The 17,007-nt window shown below is 48.4% G+C and overlaps 1 protein-coding gene across 2 annotated transcripts in view; it reads right to left on the reverse strand.

Moving 5' to 3' along the window:
• Positions 1–626: 626 nt before the first annotated feature.
• Pxdc1 (PX domain containing 1) overlaps positions 627–17,007 on the reverse strand; it is a 29,549-nt gene continuing 13,168 nt past the window's right edge. The window contains exons 2-5 of one of the 2 annotated variants that reach the window (XM_076859141.1): positions 15,795–15,886; positions 14,119–14,236; positions 5,899–6,010; positions 627–1,960 (exon numbers count right to left, since the gene is read on the reverse strand). In XM_076859141.1, coding sequence (XP_076715256.1) covers positions 1,843–1,960; positions 5,899–6,010; positions 14,119–14,236; positions 15,795–15,886 — 440 coding nt within the window. In that variant the 3' untranslated portion in view covers positions 627–1,842. The remainder of the gene's footprint in view (positions 1,961–5,898; positions 6,011–14,118; positions 14,237–15,794; positions 15,887–17,007) is intronic. The other variant, XM_076859142.1, reaches the window with a different exon arrangement.

Below are 17,007 nucleotides of genomic sequence, written 5' to 3' on the forward strand. Positions count from 1 at the left end.
CAAACATCTGAACCCTGTTTAGAGGCTTCATTGTGCACTGATTGTAAACAGTGATACTTTTTCAATAAAGCTGAGAGGAAGAGCCTGGGGAACCAAACTCAGCTCTTAACATACAAATACAGAAATACAGTCAGAGCAGGTGGGTGAGCTGAGGAAGTCACCATCTCAGTAGGTAAGTGGCTGGAGAGAAGCACCCTGTGGGACATGGGTGATTAGCCTAATTCATGGATCACACTTTGAAAGTTGCATTGGAATTAACTGAACGTGTGGATCGATTCTAACTTTAAGTGGTAGGCAAAAAGTTCTATCCATGTATGGAACTGAGAACTCTGTTAAAGAGAGAAAAGAAACAGGCAACTGGTCAACCTCAGTCAGCCACCTAATGGCATATTTGAAGATCAGGTTGCATGAAACTGAACAAGGCTGGAAAGCAGAAGGGAAATGCAAAATCCATGGAAATATTAGATGTATTACAGCTGGGTCACCAGAGAAGTTTCCTGTGGCTGCCACAGAGGAAAAAGGAGAAGGAGAAAAATCCTAAGTGGAAAAAATAAAAGGAAAAAGGAAAAAAAAATCACAAAAAAACCCCAAAACTACCAAGCTTGTTTGTTCATTTTTCAGTTTGGACAGATCATTCCCCACGGGAAGAACATACCACATTTCCTAAATGACAATGTGACAGGGAGAGAGCTCAGAGCCAGGCACAAGGGGTCTGTGTTTGGTTTCCGTCCTGTTCCCGTAAAGGGGACAAATGAACCACACCTTTCTACACAAACATATCAAAGTAGAGTAATAGATTTTATTTAATTAAAATAGATTAAAAACAGACTGTGTAAAAGAATTAGAATTCTCAATAATTTACTATTATTTACATTAGCAAATGCTGGTCGTTAGTAGACACCGGGAGATAAATCTCAGAACCACCCCTGTAGGTATGGGGCCCTGAGCTTTCCTTCCAATTCCTTCCTTTCAGGTTCATTATGACAACGATGATGGCACCGAGGGCAGGAGAGAGGAACTCCCGCCCCCTGCAGGCGGTAGTAACAGCATCACACCCAAGTGGAAGGGCTGACTGAGGGAAGCTGGCGGCCCAGGAAAGGGCTTCCTTTGCTCCTGAGGGGCATCATTAACTCTCAGGCCAAGTTCAGACATGCACGCACCTGGTCATCCATGATTCCACTGCTCTGAGGCCAATACTCCCCGTGTGTGCTTGACCTTCTGTAAACACTCCTCCGGGCTGACCCCGAACTTGGTTTCCAGAGAGATGAAACACAAAAACAAAAGCTACACATCCTGGTTCCAGGGAAATCTGGATTACTAAACATCCCCTGCTTAAGTCATCCAGACCTTGGCAATTTGTCAAAATCTCCCCTTGAAATGCCTCCTGCCTTTCACGTATGAAGGAATGGTGGGGAGTCAAGGTAGCCAGGCAGTCTGAGGCCATTGGTATAAGGGAATGTCCCTCGCAGAGAAGGAGTAACAGTGAGAGGGAGGCCAGACACAGCCTGGCATCCCTGGCCTGGCAGAGAGCACGCCCTGCAGGCACTGAGCGTAGACAGCGAGTCCCAGGAGTGAAGAGGCATCCTGCTGTGTCAAGTGGAGAGAGAAGAGAAGACCCCGCAGAACTGCAGGCTGCGGAGACTCGGGGACATGAGCCCTGGTAGTTGGAGACCTGCAATCAGCCCACAGCCACCAAGAAGCCCTGCAGCTCCAATTGTCTGACACCAGGCCTCACCAGGGATGGGGTCTGGGACCCTGGGAAATCCAGGACTGAGTGGCAGCTTTGGACAGCGTCAGGACCTGCAGTCAAGGGCTGAGGTGGGGGAGTCCCAGTGGAGGGGCTCAGTCCAAAATGTCCGTCTCGAAGGGGACCAGGTGATAATAGGACAGGTTGGTGACATAAGCTGCTGGGTCGTCGCCGTTCTCCAGCTCTGAGGTGAACTCCCCACCGTTCTCAAACCTGAAACAGGAAAAAAGAGGTGAGACTGGCTCATGGAGTCCCAGATGGAGCAGAGAGAAAGGGGTGAAGGGACCAACAGGGTGGCCTTTCCAGGTATGCTTAGGACACATGAAAAGAACCATGGTTACAAATTCTTTGGGTAAAATGGATGCCCTCCTAAAATCCATCTCGGCTTCTGATTTTCCGCCTGTGTGGCCGCTATCCATGCTGGTTTAACCAATAGTTAGTGAGGACCTCGTTCATTCCCACATTTATGGGACCATCATTTTCCTCTCTTGTTTGGTGCCAGGTGCCTTTGGGGTCTAACAGTGGACAAGACAGGTGGGGCCTATCCTCAGGGAGCAGGAGCCTGCTAAGGAGACCAGGGAGGGGCAGGAGGCCCGTGGAGGTATGGAGAGGGTCCTTCTAGTGAGGAAGCCTCCTTTGGGCTGTTATTAACTCAGGTTGGGAAGTATAAGACGCATTTGAATGTGGGAGGCTGATGTGGGGTGGAAGGGAACTGAGTACCCAAATGTAAAGAAAAGTAAAGTCAAGTAAGTGCCCTCCTGCTGGGTTTCCCCCTGAACTAGAAATGTTTCTGCTGCCTGTCCAACCTAGATGCGACTTCCTGAGCCAGAAAAAGATTCCAAATCTTTCAAAAAAGGCATAACAAAGAAAAAAGTGTGATTGCTAGGATTCGTGTGTGTTCCCCCAAGTTTATCTGCTGGGAACTTAATCCTCAGTGCAACAGTGTCAAGAAGAGTCCAGGTCATGAGGGCTCTGCCCATGGGCATGGATTAATGTAATCATGGGAGTGGGTTTGTTCTAAAAGCCTGTTCAGCACCCACCCTCCGTCTCTCTCTTGCTTACTCTCTCTCTGTTTCTGTCTCTGTCTCTGTCTCTGTCTCTCACTAGAAGGCCCTAGTCAGGCATCAGCCCCTTGAACCTGGACTTCCCATCTCCAGAACTGTGAGAAACAGATTCCTTGTCTTCAGCCACACATATGGGCGTATCGCCAGGGAGGGAGACGGGTCCTGCTTGTGCTGCCTCCATCTTCCAAACCTGAAATCAGTGCCCAGGAGGGAGGAGGGGGGCGGGGAGGAGGAGGCAGGAGGGCAGGAAGGAAGCTTTGGAGTCCACTTCGCATGCTGAGTCCCTGGGTTGGTTCCCAGCACTTGAAGATGCCTCTGACCACAGGACAGTGATAGGAACTCGATGCTACTTGCTCAGTGGCCAGGAAGTCCATGAATTGTCCAGACCACAGGTCACCACCATTGATGTGGACATGCTGGCACACGATGCAATGGGCCCTAAGAGGGGGGCCTCCCTGCAAGCTGAGTACACAGCTGACCTCAGCTGACCTCAGACAATGGGGCTTCCTGGCAGGCTTCCTCTAAGTTGCAAATTAAGTAATTTGTGCTTAAAAACAACAAAAAAAAAAATGTAGAGGAGGAGATGATAGCTTTAAAATGTCTGAAGAGAAAGGGCTGCCGAGGGGGGCTTTCCTTTAACTCCAGTGAGGCGTGAGAGAGGCAAGGGGAGCCCCCTGTCTGTGCCCAGCTCAGGAAGGATGCAGGGCCCAGATCCTGCCTCAGGCTCCTCCTTGAGGCCCCCTCACCCCCCTGGCAGCTCAAGGTGCCCCGCGAAGAGCTTCCACTTGGTCAGAGTACCTCATGGGGACCAGACCAACTCTCTGGCTTCACCTTAAGGCACTAAATCCCCCTAAACCAGCCTGGGCCAGGGTCTTGGCGACCTTCCTCGCAGCTCCCCACCACCTGCCATGCCCTCGTCACCGAGAACAGAGGGTGACCCAAGGCCAGGAGAAGGGATTCCAGGTGGGCTGGGAGGCTAGAGCAAGATGGATCATGGGGCTGAGGTCCAGCCCTTGCCAGAACTGCCCCAGGCCTCAGCCCCGGGTGTCTGCCCAGGAGACTGGCAACCCCTTCAGCCTGCTGGGGCCAGGGGTCCGACAGCTCTCTGACTGCAGCTCATCTCCAGTTCCCAGCCCTGGGGTCCACCCGACCCTGGGCCAGAGTGTGGGGGCTGCCTGTACAGGCTCTACCACGGCCCCAGGGGCAGGTCACACAGTGGCCTCGAGTGCCACCTGCCTGACAGTCACTGGAGTTCAAACACTCCAACAGTCGGCTCCCAGGAGGCCAACTGCAGCCAGACCACCCGCTGGGCCTCACTGTCCTAGATCAGGCAACGAGAGCCATGCCGGGCCAGCCGTCAGAAATTCCCTCTCAGTGCTCCCCTGAGCCTCGGCAAGGCTTCCCTGGGAGCAATGGGTTTTCTTCCTTGCTCCTACTCTCCTGCCAGATGGGTGTCCTGGCGCAGGTGCCCACGATTTCAAGATTTGTCATTCCTGACCATGCAGAGTGCTGGCCAGCTGGGGGAGTCGTGCTTCCGGCCAGATTTTCTTTCCTCTCTGTTTCTTCTAAGCTCAAAACTGCTCACAGTGGAAACTACTTTGTAAATCTGGCATCGTGGGCTGGGGGTGTGGCTTAGTGGTAGAGCACGTGCGTGGCACACGTGAGGCTCAGGGCTCCATCCCAGCACTTGGGGAAAACCCTGACCCTGTTCCAGAGTGCTTCTGGAGACAGAGGTGTCCCCCTAGGGATACGGTAGAGTCAGAACCCAGACCCTACAGCAGCTAGTGGTGAGGAAGGGTCTCCATCTATCTTCTCCACCAAGACAATCCCTGACCACAAAGCTACAGGACTCTTGCCCTTCCCCCACTGATCCACATCAGTGGTGCACAGAGGCCTCAGTGAAGTGGTGAATTATACAGGGGGTCTGCCTGCCACAGGGTGTCCTGGCAAGGCATGCCAAGCCACGGAGCAGACCTTGCCAGCAGCACTGCTTCTCGTGCCAGCATCTCCTGGCACGTCCACTGTGAAGGACCCTCGCATCAAATACCCAAGAGACACCTGAAAAACTGGGAAGGGGTGTCTACGGGCTGGTGACAGTCCCACAAGCCATCAAGCTCCGTGACGGAGCAGGAGTGTAGCACAGGAGGCTCAGGCCACCCCCAAGAGCCCAGGCTCATTGCAGGTCAGGGTCTCCTGCAGCCGACTCGCCCAGGTGTGTCACATGGGTGCTTAGCTCTATCTTAGGTGTTTTGTTTATTTTTCCTTCTGCCTTTGAGCGCTACCAAGTGGCTGGGGCTGGGAACATTCCAGATATGACCTGTCCCCATTCTGTGTCACTCATGGGGCCCCCAGGGAGATGCTGCAGCCTGGTTCTTGAGCCAGACAGTTTATGCTTGTCATCTGCAGTCTTCAGAGAGCCACCCATGAGAGAGCAGAATGGTCCCCCCTTGAAGATAAGGGAAGCAGAGAAGGCTAAATAATTTCCTGAACTCACACAACCAAGAAGCCTGGACCTGGCCTAGACGGTAAACAGAATCAAGGTGTAACTCCCCGCTCTCAGTGTCTGGGGATGCTGCTGCCTCAGTGATTCACCAAGGAGCTGCCAGACAGAGATCGGAGCAGAGGGAAGTCTTGTGCCTCGGTGCCCAGGTGTTTGTGCTTTCCAGAGCACATACTATGGTCAAGAATTGTATTGTCAAAGGTAGAAGGAATGGAGGGGACGATGGTGTGTTTGTCCATGCAGCCTACAGTGATGGGACATGCCCTTGGTCTCAAAACAGGGCCAATGGCTTGACATGAGCTTGACATGAGGCCAACATGGATGTTACATCCCCAGTCTCAAGAGATCTCTTGAGGATGTAACATCCTCAAGATGTAACATCCATGAATCAAGGTCTCACCAAACTCTAGAAAAGGGCACATCTTTAAAAATAAGTATCTAAACGTGGGCAGAGTCAGCTGCGGGTACCTCTGACCATTTTGGTTCCTTCCGATGGGGCCGGTTTGGGCCGCAAACCCCAGTCTCCAGCAGGGGCCGGCAGCTTGGGGACCCTTTCTATAAAACCACAGTCAAACCAAGATACTTACAAATGCTCTGCGGGATCCACGCCCAGGTGCTGGTCTTTTCCATTTGGTATACTGTGGTCAATGACTATCGTTTCTGTGTTTGCTAAACAAAACCCATTGGACCTCATGATTTCTGAAAACCAAAGCAATCAAGTAAGTATTCGGGAGGGGAAGAGTTTGAGGTTTTGAAGTTCAGGGATTACACCATTTCCCCACTGTCCCCGCCACCTATTGTCCCCCTTTCTGTCCCACTCTGCACAGTGGAGGTTCATTCTGGTGCTCTCCCCGACACCAGTCCCTGAGGGAGCCATGCGGGCTGACCCTGTGTCAGTCAGCCAGTGTGGCTCTGCCTGGGGAGATGCTCAGATCTGTGAGCACTCCCCCCATGGCCTTCCCACTGAGTTTAAAGTGACATGCACCATCTCACAGGTCACCCAACCTTTTCTGAGCTCTCGCCTGTGGCTGAGGCAGAGCTGACAACATCCACCACCAAGGCTTCCTGTAAGGATCAAATGAAATCAAATGTGTATTTTGAACCAAACAGGACACTTTCACTTTTTGTCTATATATAGTTCTTTATAGGCACTTATTCCCCACCCCCACCCCGACACACACAATAAGCACTGATGTTGGTAACAGAGAAAGATGACTTCCTGTGTTTATATTGGCTGAATGGTGTTAGTTTGCAAAGGTGGAGGTCTGGGGCTTGGGTCCATGGCTAGGGGAGGTGGAATGAAAGATGTGGGACCAGCACTGGGCTGGGGGCCCGGACACTGCAGGCAGCCTGGCTGTGAGCTTTACTGCAGTTTCAAAATTATAAGAGATAACCTCTGAGGATCCTTCTAACTCATTATGGGATATGATTCATCATGTTGTCTTGTCCATTTAAGTACAGTGGTCCCTTGGGGTCCATGCATGATTGGTTCCAGGACCTCCAAGAACACCCAAATCCAAGGCTGCTCAAGGTCCACACATGACATGGCCTAGCACCGGCATGAGATCTGCACATATCCTCCTGTATGCCTTGTATCGTCTCCAGAAGATTTAAAACACCGAATACAATGTTTAAGTAGTTATTATTCTGCATTATTTAGGAAATAATGACAAGAGAAAGAGAGTTTGTATGTATCCAGTACAGCAGGGTTTCTTTTCCAATTCTCTTGACCTGTGTTTGACTGCATCCATGCGTCCTGGTCGACTGCATAAGAGCCAGCTGCGATTTGCCTCTCTCCTGCTCTAGTCTTTATTTATATTTCCCAAGGGTCTGCTTTCATCCCTTCCCTCAGTACAGGAACAGATCTGGTGTCCATTAATGCTCCTTGGCCTTGAAGTCCTAAGGGAGGTTGGCTCTCTTCCCTTCCTCAGCACCACGCCCAGGACCACCTCAGCTGTCCTATCAAATCAGGCTAACTGCATTGTCAAAGACATGCTGACAATACACCTCAAAGTCCTGGTGCATTCTCAAATGCAAGAAATCACCATCCCACCATGCGGAGCCAAGTTCACGCTCACAGGCCGCTCGGGATCAGCCTTCCCATCCTCTGAGCCCGCCATACCCAAAAAAGAGCATCACTCCCGGCCCACAGTGTTCATGGAAATATCTTCCCTTCGTTGTCTGGAGAATTATTTTCTGTTATTTATCTATTTATTTTCTTATTCTTTAGCTATAGCTTAGACTAAATTCTTCCAAAGGATGAAGTTGCTTTTTTTCTACCTGAAATTGTCACTTCCTGAATACCTTTGATCTTTCTAGGCATTCCGCTCTCAGCTCTTTGAACTTTGCTCCATATGAAGAGAATTAGGGAAACAACACAAAAAAAAAACAAGAAAGAAAAATAGAAAATTTTTCTTCTGATGGGATCAAAATGATGAGTCATCAATCAGACGAGCCAAGTTCTTGCTAGAGGGGGGTCGCTCATGTTCCATGGGTCTCTTGTGACACTTAGCTACACCCCGTGGGGCATCCATTGGTGGCCTGTTTGGGTCTTCCTCCCTGCTCCACTCTGGTGGGGACTTTGGGCCTAGACGAGGCTCTGCAAACTATGACAAGTCGGTCTGGGAACTCTAGGGTCAACTACATTTCTAGGTGTGAAAAGAACAAAAAGAAGATCTTTAGCTAGGTCTGGCTGAGCAGGCAGACTCTGAAAATTAGAAACCTTAATAAGGTAGGTTCAGATCCCCTTCCCTCTCAATTTAAAAGGTTTGTGGCAGCACAGAACCACTTTTTTTTTATTGTTCTTATTAACTCTGACCCAAATCTGTCTGTCTGAGGAAGCACACAAAACTCGGGAGCAGCTTCCATACAGCTAAGCTGACAGCCCTCATCCCCTTTCTCCCCACCCCTCTGCCAAGGGAATTTGGGGGGGGGGGTAATCCTACAAGTTCAAACAGATGTCACTGCTGCAAATCATTTCTGAACAAAACTCTGAAGTTATCTTACATTCCTAATGGTTCTTAAATGTGAACTCTGGAGTTCTAGAAAATGGAATTTTACCAATCCCCTCCAAAAATATCTGAAACTAATCATTTCTTAATTATCTGACCAAAAAAAAAAAATAAATAAAGGCTTTGTGCATATAAATGCTGCTTAATTGTCTGCAAGGCCATGTGGGCCCCTTAGGACACTGAGGTTTGTCAGTGCTTGAAGCCTCAGGCCCAGTCCCTGTGAGGGACCTGGCTCAAACTGCATGTTTTCCTCAGGGCAACTGAGGGCCCCGGAGAAAACTCTGGTTCCCACCTGGATCCCACCTCCACTCTGTCTGGAATAACAGAGAGGCAAACCAGGTTACGGAGCTGGTGGGTTTGCAACCGCTTTAGGAACATACATTCCCAACTCTGGTTTGGAAAGGGATGGCCGACTGAAAAGCAAATGATCTTTTAACATGTAAACAAGTATCAGATCATGGCAGCCTGAAAGTCTAGGAAACATACGCGGTTTTTATATCCTGCGCTAGTTGAAAAAGCAGCACAGATTCTGTGACAGTTTGTATTTTTATTCATGCCATCACTTGGGGAAAAAAAAAAAAGTCTTAAGAAGAGTTATACAAATTAGTGGTTGAGGGAGAGAGAGAAAGCATTTAGCTATAACAGATTTCTAGCAGGGACCACCAGTTTAAGCAGATCCTCTTTGCTAATAACCTTCTAGCTCTGTCTTTTCCTATCTGTGGACAAACAGGACAGCAAATGCTCGATTGGGAATCAGCCTGGCAGGTCAATTTTCACAGAAGGGTAGGTAGCATGGACAGGGGACTCAGACCTTCAAGCAAAAGGTTTCCTTGAGATTCATGGTTATTGGATAGGAGAATCTGACCTGTAACAAGACCCTCCTGTTAACCTGCCTTGAACACAGCATCAGCAAGTGTTGGAAGGCCTGCAGTTTAAAAGACTGGGTCCTCCAGGGTACAAGGCATGTGGACTTAGAACTCAAATAGGCCTGGTTCAAAGCTCAGGTCTCCTCGGGATGCTTAGGAAGTAAGTTACTTCTTGCCCAGTTTCTTCATCTGTAAAATGGGAATAACTGTATCCATTTAACAGGGTACACGCTGAGGTTAGGGATGATATATATAAAGCATCTAACAAATGCTGGGAGCTCAAATAAACTTACTGATTACCCTCACTGTTGGTAATGTCTTCCTGTCTGTCATGACACATGGAAAAAAATAAAGAGAGAGAGAGAGAGACCTGAAGGAAATGGTATGATTAAAGAAAAATTACAGCCCCTGAAGCCTGTCTTCAAACACACTGAAAATGTGAATTTCTTAGATGTCAATTTAGCACCACCAACAAAAATCATTGGCCAGTCTAATTACTTTGATCATATACATGACTGACTCCATAAAATACTTCATTTTCAAGCTTTTTTTTTTTTTTGCATTCCTATCTTCACATGGAGAAGAGCTCTACTTTTAGCATGTCTCTTCCCCGCCCCCCAACTTTTAATCTTGAGCTAATTTTAGAATTGCAGAAAAGCTGCAAACACAGTGGAGAGGGTTCTCACATTTCCCTCAGCGGCTTCTCTAACGTCCAAATTGTACACAAGGATGGCAGACGGATGAAATCCAGGCAATTCACGTGCGGACAAAACTGTTAACTGAGACCTTCTTTACTCAAGTTTCACCAGCTTTTCCACTAATATCCCTTTTCTCTGTTTGGCCTCCAATCCGGAATGCTGGTGCATCCAGCTGGCGAGTCTTGGTCTCCTAGGACCTCGAGGTTTCTCCTCTTTTCTTGTCTCTAACGACTGCAACACTTGTAAGGAGGGTGGGCCATCTATTTTATGGAATGTCCCTCAGTTGGGTTTCTGAGCCATGAGATACAGGTGACACACCTTTGGCAGGGATCCCACAGGAAGTAATGCTGTGTTCTCCACAGTGTAGCAGTATGGTGGTGGTGGTGGTGGTGGTGTGTGTGTGTGTGTGTGTGTGTGAGCGCGCGCACGTGTTTCACAGGCCCTATTACTAGTGATGCTGGTATGGATCATTTGAGGAAGGAGGGTTCTGCCACTTGTCTCCAAAGTAAAGTTACTCTCTTTTCCTTTGAAATTAATAAATATCTCAGATGACGAGGGCTTGAGAGCACCAAAGTTCTGTTTCTTCTCAAACTATCACCCAATATCTCACTTGTAGATCTATTTTGCAACAACTACCATGGTGCATATTGTCCTAATGATGTACTTTCTTTTTTTTTTTTTAACTGCACTAAGTTTTCATTTGTCCCCTTAAGCCACCACCCTGTCACTCCACTAACTTTTCTATACCTTGTATTCAGCAGACATTTCGTCTCGGAAGTATTCATAATGTAGCTTTCCTTGCTTGCAAATCCTCTCTCCCATTATATTTTCAACGTACTCCAGCAACAGGACAAAAACCAAACCCATGCCTTTCTATTCATTGGCTAACTGGGCTATCTCTGGATAGTAAAAATTAAGGCTGAGATTGTACAGATGCCAGAATAATAAAAATTAAAATGATCGTTTTCAGGCCCCTCAGACCTGCATGATCAGGTTCTGTGGCTGAGATCCATCCATCTGTCCAACTAGCCATAGCAGATGAAGGCTGAAAACGATGTTTTCTTTCACTCTGCATAGACACAGTTGGCACAGAACACTTTAGATTTTGGCTTCTTTAGATCTGATGAGCATTTAGATTAACATGGGGCCAAGAATGCTGAAGGCTGCAGGGCTAGCCTTGCTGGGGAGCCAGGAAATGCACAGGGTTCTCACCACGACTGGTGCCTGGCGCCATCTAGTGGAGCCCTGACCACTAAGCAGTCTCACCATTTGGAAAGAAAGGAGCATTCAGAGTCTGGGTGCTGTCTCAATTACGATGGTAAAGAGAGGGTCAGTGCCCTCCCTACCTGTGGCACCTCCTCGCTGAATGGCACATTGGCCCAAGAAGGCATCAAGAAATTAGGGTAGGCGGAGAAGCATAGATATAGGTCTCAGCCATGAAGAGTGTTTTCCCAAATGAATGGAATTTACCAGAATAGCAATGGATGGGCAGGTTTCACCTGAAGGACCCTCAAGGTCACCAGGCCAGCAGCAGCCAGAGTTCAGACTCTGACACACCCTGGACAACCAAGGGACCAGGCTTTATTCTGAGGGTGAGGTTTTAAGAAATTAATGAGGTTTTAAGTCAGTTTGGGAGGCCTGGCATCAGCACTCGGGGTATATTTCTGGAGAAAGAGGAAGAATGTCAGCCATGTGGATGATTCCTGTGAGGCCAGCACCACTCTCTGGACCCTGAGTCTCCACCTGGGAACCCAAGAGTCCACCTCAGATATGGCACTGAGACTGATGACCTGATGTGCCCACATGGGAGCTATTTTCTCAAGAGATGTTGTTGCTACTGGGACTAGTAGTTTCATTAGGAAGCATTCTGGAAGCTGCCATGGGTCATTATCAGTGTATTTCCTCGCTCACTGAGTAATGAAGCACTTCCTGCACTGAGTGGGTGGGGGCGCCCAGGGGCATGCACTGATCTGTCAGGAAGCCCTTGCTCAGACAGTGAGGGGACAGACAATTGAGGGTAGGCTGCTCGGGAAGCCGAGCCAGAGGACTGGGAGAGTTCATGGGGAGAACCTGCAGGAAGGGGAGGAAATATCTAGAGGGGTTGAGGACGCTTCTCTCTGGAAGGAGGCTCATGCAGCAAGGCCCTGAAGGCTCCCCCAGCCTTAGCACGGAGACTTTCAGTTACAGGCCATTTACACTCTTTGGTTGTCAGAAAGTATTCTGTGCTGAGCCAAAGTCAGCAGCAGCACTTCTTCCCAAGTGCTGGTGCCACACTAGTGGGGGCCTGCCAACACCGGAGCCACATCCTCTTCCTCTCAATCTCTCTTCTCCATTTCTTCCCACTCTTCTGACCCCTCCCCTCCCCAGAATCTCTTCTCCAGATGCAATGGCTGTTTTGCAATGGTTCCAGGGCTGGATAGGACATCCCACGTGGCCTGGGTCTTGACTTGCACTAGAAGGTCAAAATCCCTACCTTCCTAGACCTAGATGCTGGGCCCTGGGCGTGTAGAAAGGCCCCAAGGAGGCCCCAGGAGGCTCACAGAAGGCCGTGGGCTGAAACCTGTCCTTAATCCTTGCAAAAAGACACAAAGAACATAAAGCCCCAGTGTGGGACTCCACATTTATCCCTTTTAATTCATCTCATTACTTTCAGCCCTTTAGGAAAGACGCGGCCCATGTGTCAGTCACATTGCTAATAAAAACAGGACAGAAGGATAGGGTTTAAGGGACTCCAGGTTGTTGCTCCCAAGGAGTCATTCCCCAAGAGGCAGCTCCTCACAGCTCCAGCCTGACCCCTCAACTCTGGAGTCTCTGGGTCATTCCAAAGCAACGGCCCAGTTCCTCCCATGACACAAGGTTCTACGACAATTCTGCTATTCTTCGCTTTCTCATTTTCCTAAAACAGAACAAAATAGAGCAAAGCACAGACACTAAGATTCAGTGCAAGGACCCTACCCACCCAAACTAAAGAAGAGAAGCTTCCCCATGCCCCAGGCTATGCAATACAGAATCCCACGTGATAGCCAATGGGGGATTCCAGAGCTCTCGGTTATCCCTGCAAGATGAGGGTCTGTAGACACCCAAACAGGACAACAATATAGCCATCTTCACTTTGCTGTAAAGAAAGTTCTGGAGACCAGGTGCCAGCTAAGGAGGGGCCCTTGCACTGCCCACTCTTCTAAGAACACTCAAGAAGCTGTCGTGGGAGGTATCAAACCTGGATGTCCATCCACCCTGCACTCCCAGGGGTACCTACCAATACCTCTTCCACTCCAGGCTCCAGAACCTGCCCACCCATGCAATTCGCCCCCACACACAGTCGGGAACCTCATCCCTGGGTGGCGTGTACTTCATAAGGACACTACACGTAGGCATCATCGCTCTGTCCCTATAAGCCCTCTCTCTGTGATTCCTTTACAGTAGACAGCTCTGGGCTCAGCTTCCCACTGAGTCCCCTCCTCTTCACCCCACCTTCTCCTCCACTCAGAAATGCAAACATGGTGCCTAACGCCCTCTCCCCTCCTTCCTACAGATCATGATGTTACACAGAATCCCACCCTTAGCCAAGCGTGTCTCCTCTCATATCCACTTGCCCTTCTTCTGCTGGCAAGCCCCAGCAAGATCACACTCTTATGTCACCTCTTATGTTACAAGGTGACTACCCCTTACTTGGGGAAACCCAGTCTTGGGAACTCCCAGGACAGAACTCTTTTTTTTCTACAAAATTCTTCTCAGAAGCCTTGAAAGAAACAGCACTGAAAAAATACAAGTCTACTATCCTTATGACACATGCCACCTGGTCCCAGGAGGTCACCATCCATTCTCTTGTGGGTGATTCCCCCTTACCCTGCCTGCTTTTACTGATCTTTACAGCCAGAAGCTAAGGTCCAATGTCCACACCAACTATACCCACTCTTTGTACTTCCCCTGGGCTGGCTGCCCTAAAACCAAGAACCAAGTTCAACACCACACAGTGACTATCTTACTAGTTCCGAAATAAGTTCCAATTTAAATGCAAAATAAATCCCTTTGGAAGTTGGAAGAGTGTGAACTGCAGAGCAATAGGTAGAAAACACATCGCTTAATAAAAATCAGAAACAGTTTTTCAACCACTATTTTCACAAATTCCAATAACTGTCTTTCTGGAGCCCTAAGGTGGAAGTTGTATCCAAAAACACACCATGGCCATCAACAGTGGGACCTTCCCTCCACGCCTTCACTGTGGCTCTTACCTGATATTTTGACTGGACTTTGAAAGCTGGGTTGAATTTTATGTACATTATCATTTTTTAACACCTGGTCCAGCGGAGATCTTTCAAAGAAGGTGAGCACAACTTCAGACCTAGAATACTGGAAAGAAACACAGAAATTACCCAAACTGAAAAGTTCCTGTAAGTTGGCCCCATACTTTTGCCTGGGACAGGGCCCTGCTCCCTGGTAGAGGTGGGTCCTGCCTGATGCTGATGCCCAGGGAGCAACGTCCAGCACTTCAGAGGCTCCAGTGAGACCTGAAGGGCTACAGCCAAGGCCCACTTCTCTTCCTGTGTGGTCCCCTGTGGCTAAGATGCAAGGCCTCAAGGATAGAGTGGGGATAACAGAAATAATGGCCATGGCCATTGCTTCTCACAGGGATTCACAGGGCCATATTCTCCCCACATCTCCCTGTTTCTGGATGAGAAACTCGGAGCTGTACTTATTTCCATATGTGCCAACTGAGCAAACAGAGGCTTAAAGGAGTTCAGTAGTCCTACCAGCTGCCTGTTGGTGGAACTGTAAATTAGTACAACCACTACGGGCGTCAGAATGGAGAATCCTCGAAAGATGAGAAATGAAGCCACCCTATGACCCAGCTAGACCACTCCTCCATGTTTGGCCTAAAGAATTAAAGTCATCATACTACAGTGACACATGCATACCATGTTTATAGCAGCACAATTCACAACAAACTATAGAACCAGCTTAAGTGTTCATCAACTCATGAATGGATAAAGAAAACATGGTATATATATATAAACACACACAATGGAGTTTTATTCAGCCATAAAGAAAAAAAAATGAAATTATGCCATTTGCAGGAACATGGATGAAACATGAGAACACTGTGTTAAGCAAAATAAGCCAAACTCAGAAGTCAAAGGTCATTTTTTTTTTTCATATGTGGAAGCTAGGAAAAAGGAAAAGAAGGTGGAGAAGAATCTCAGGAAAATCAAGAGGAAATCAACAGAGCAGAGGAAAAGGACCAGGAGGAAGAAGAAGAGGGGAAATACTGGGCAATATGGGCCAAATTATATTGTCGTGCTGTGTGCATATACAAATATGTAACAACAGAGTCCCTTACGTACGACTATAATGCACCAATAAAAAAATATGGAAAGAAAAAAGAAGTTCATGGTTCTGCCTGACTCTCAAGTCCAGGTACTTAACTGGTACTCCATCCAAAGCTCACAAACCACCTAAAGAGAGCGAAGTCCCAGCAATGACACCGGCCAATGTGGAAATGCTAGCACTTCCCTGGGCCTCTGTGTGCCTGTTCTAAAATCCCCTGAGCAAGAGCAGGTTCTGAGCTGAGGTAAGGAAGCAAAGACCCCTCATTCATCTGAAGAGGGTCCTGTGCCCCTTCCTGCTCCACCCCTCCTGGGGCCCTTTGCTTCTCCTTTGTGCCAGGGGACAGAAAAAGAAAGTAGTAGGGAGCCCACAAAAGTCTTCCGCTCCCTGATGACATCTTCCTGCTTCCCTCTTGCCGGGTGCTCCCAGGGAGGGAACAAAACGCCAAGCAGCATACAGCACACAGGCAAGTTACCTGTGAGGGTGCACATCTTTTAAACATGGAAGACGACAGGCCCTCTCCCTCCATGGAAGACGACAGGCCCTCTCCCTCCCTCCCTCCTGCAGACCCGGCTGTCCTTACTTTACACGGCATGCTGATGATAGTCTTGAGCAACTTTTCCACCTCGTTGAGCCTGGTCTCTATGTCGTGTGCATCCTTTATGGCAAGCAGTCCTGGAATAGAGAGAGAAATGCCCCAAGTCAGAAAAATCACACCAGGACACACATCCCCCTAACGAAATACACAACAGGAGCCCCAAGACAGGAGCATCACCCCCAGGTGTCATCTTCTCTAATGAGATGTCTGGAAATATGGAGTCCCCCATTATCTGAGGGAGATACATTCCAAGAACCCCAGTGGGTTCCTGAAAACATGGATAGTCCCAAACCCTGTAATTTAATGTCTTTTCCATCTTAACTAAGCATGTATCTCACACTGTGCCTCTAATTTTTGCAGTTTGAGGGAAGAGAGCAAAATTAACACAAGTTTCAGAGATTCCCTCTTACTGTAATTTTTAGCAATCTCAGCACATGATTTTTCCCCCTTTTCTTATTGAGAACTTTCACCTTTTCATGGATAGTAAACACTTTACCATTTCTCTGCAACATATCTAAATTGCCAGCATCACTCTTGTGTTTTGAAGCCATTATAAAGTAAAATCATGGTTTCTTAAATACAAGCACTTCGGAACCACAAGTAGGTCTAACCAAAAATGCTACTAAGTGGCTAAACAGAGGGTAGCATATACAGCATGGAAACACCTGGTGGCATGAAATAGGATGGCTCAAGGTTTTATCATGTCACTCAAAAGGGCACACCGTTTAGAACTTACAAATTGTTGACTTCTGGAATTTTCCATTTAATATTTTGACACTGTGGTTGACCACAGGTAAAACAATAGAAGTAAAACCTCAGAGGAGGAAGGCCTACCTTACTCACTCAGCCACATGTATGGGAAGCCCTATCTCGAAGTCCTGCTCTGAACTTCATTTCAGGTTTTATCAACCCAATGAATGGTTTATGGCTCCTTTGGGGTTGATACTGTAAACCCAAATACAGGGTGGAGAAATGAAAAGCAGGGGAAAGATAACCCAGTGTGGAATGTCCTGGGACCACTCTGCAAACACCATGGACATAGCCAGAACTTGACCCAGGACTACTCTGTCTCCACCAGCATGGTGGCTGCAGCAAGGGACAGCTGGCCTAGGATCTACCACCCCCAACAACACAGGAAAGGGCTCACCCTGCTGGTCTCGGATGCCCAGACCACAAGGCCCATGTAAACAGAGCTCAT

This window comes from Callospermophilus lateralis, chromosome 6 (assembly GCF_048772815.1).
Source record: "Callospermophilus lateralis isolate mCalLat2 chromosome 6, mCalLat2.hap1, whole genome shotgun sequence".
In the NCBI taxonomy this organism is placed as follows: Eukaryota; Metazoa; Chordata; class Mammalia; order Rodentia; family Sciuridae; genus Callospermophilus; species Callospermophilus lateralis.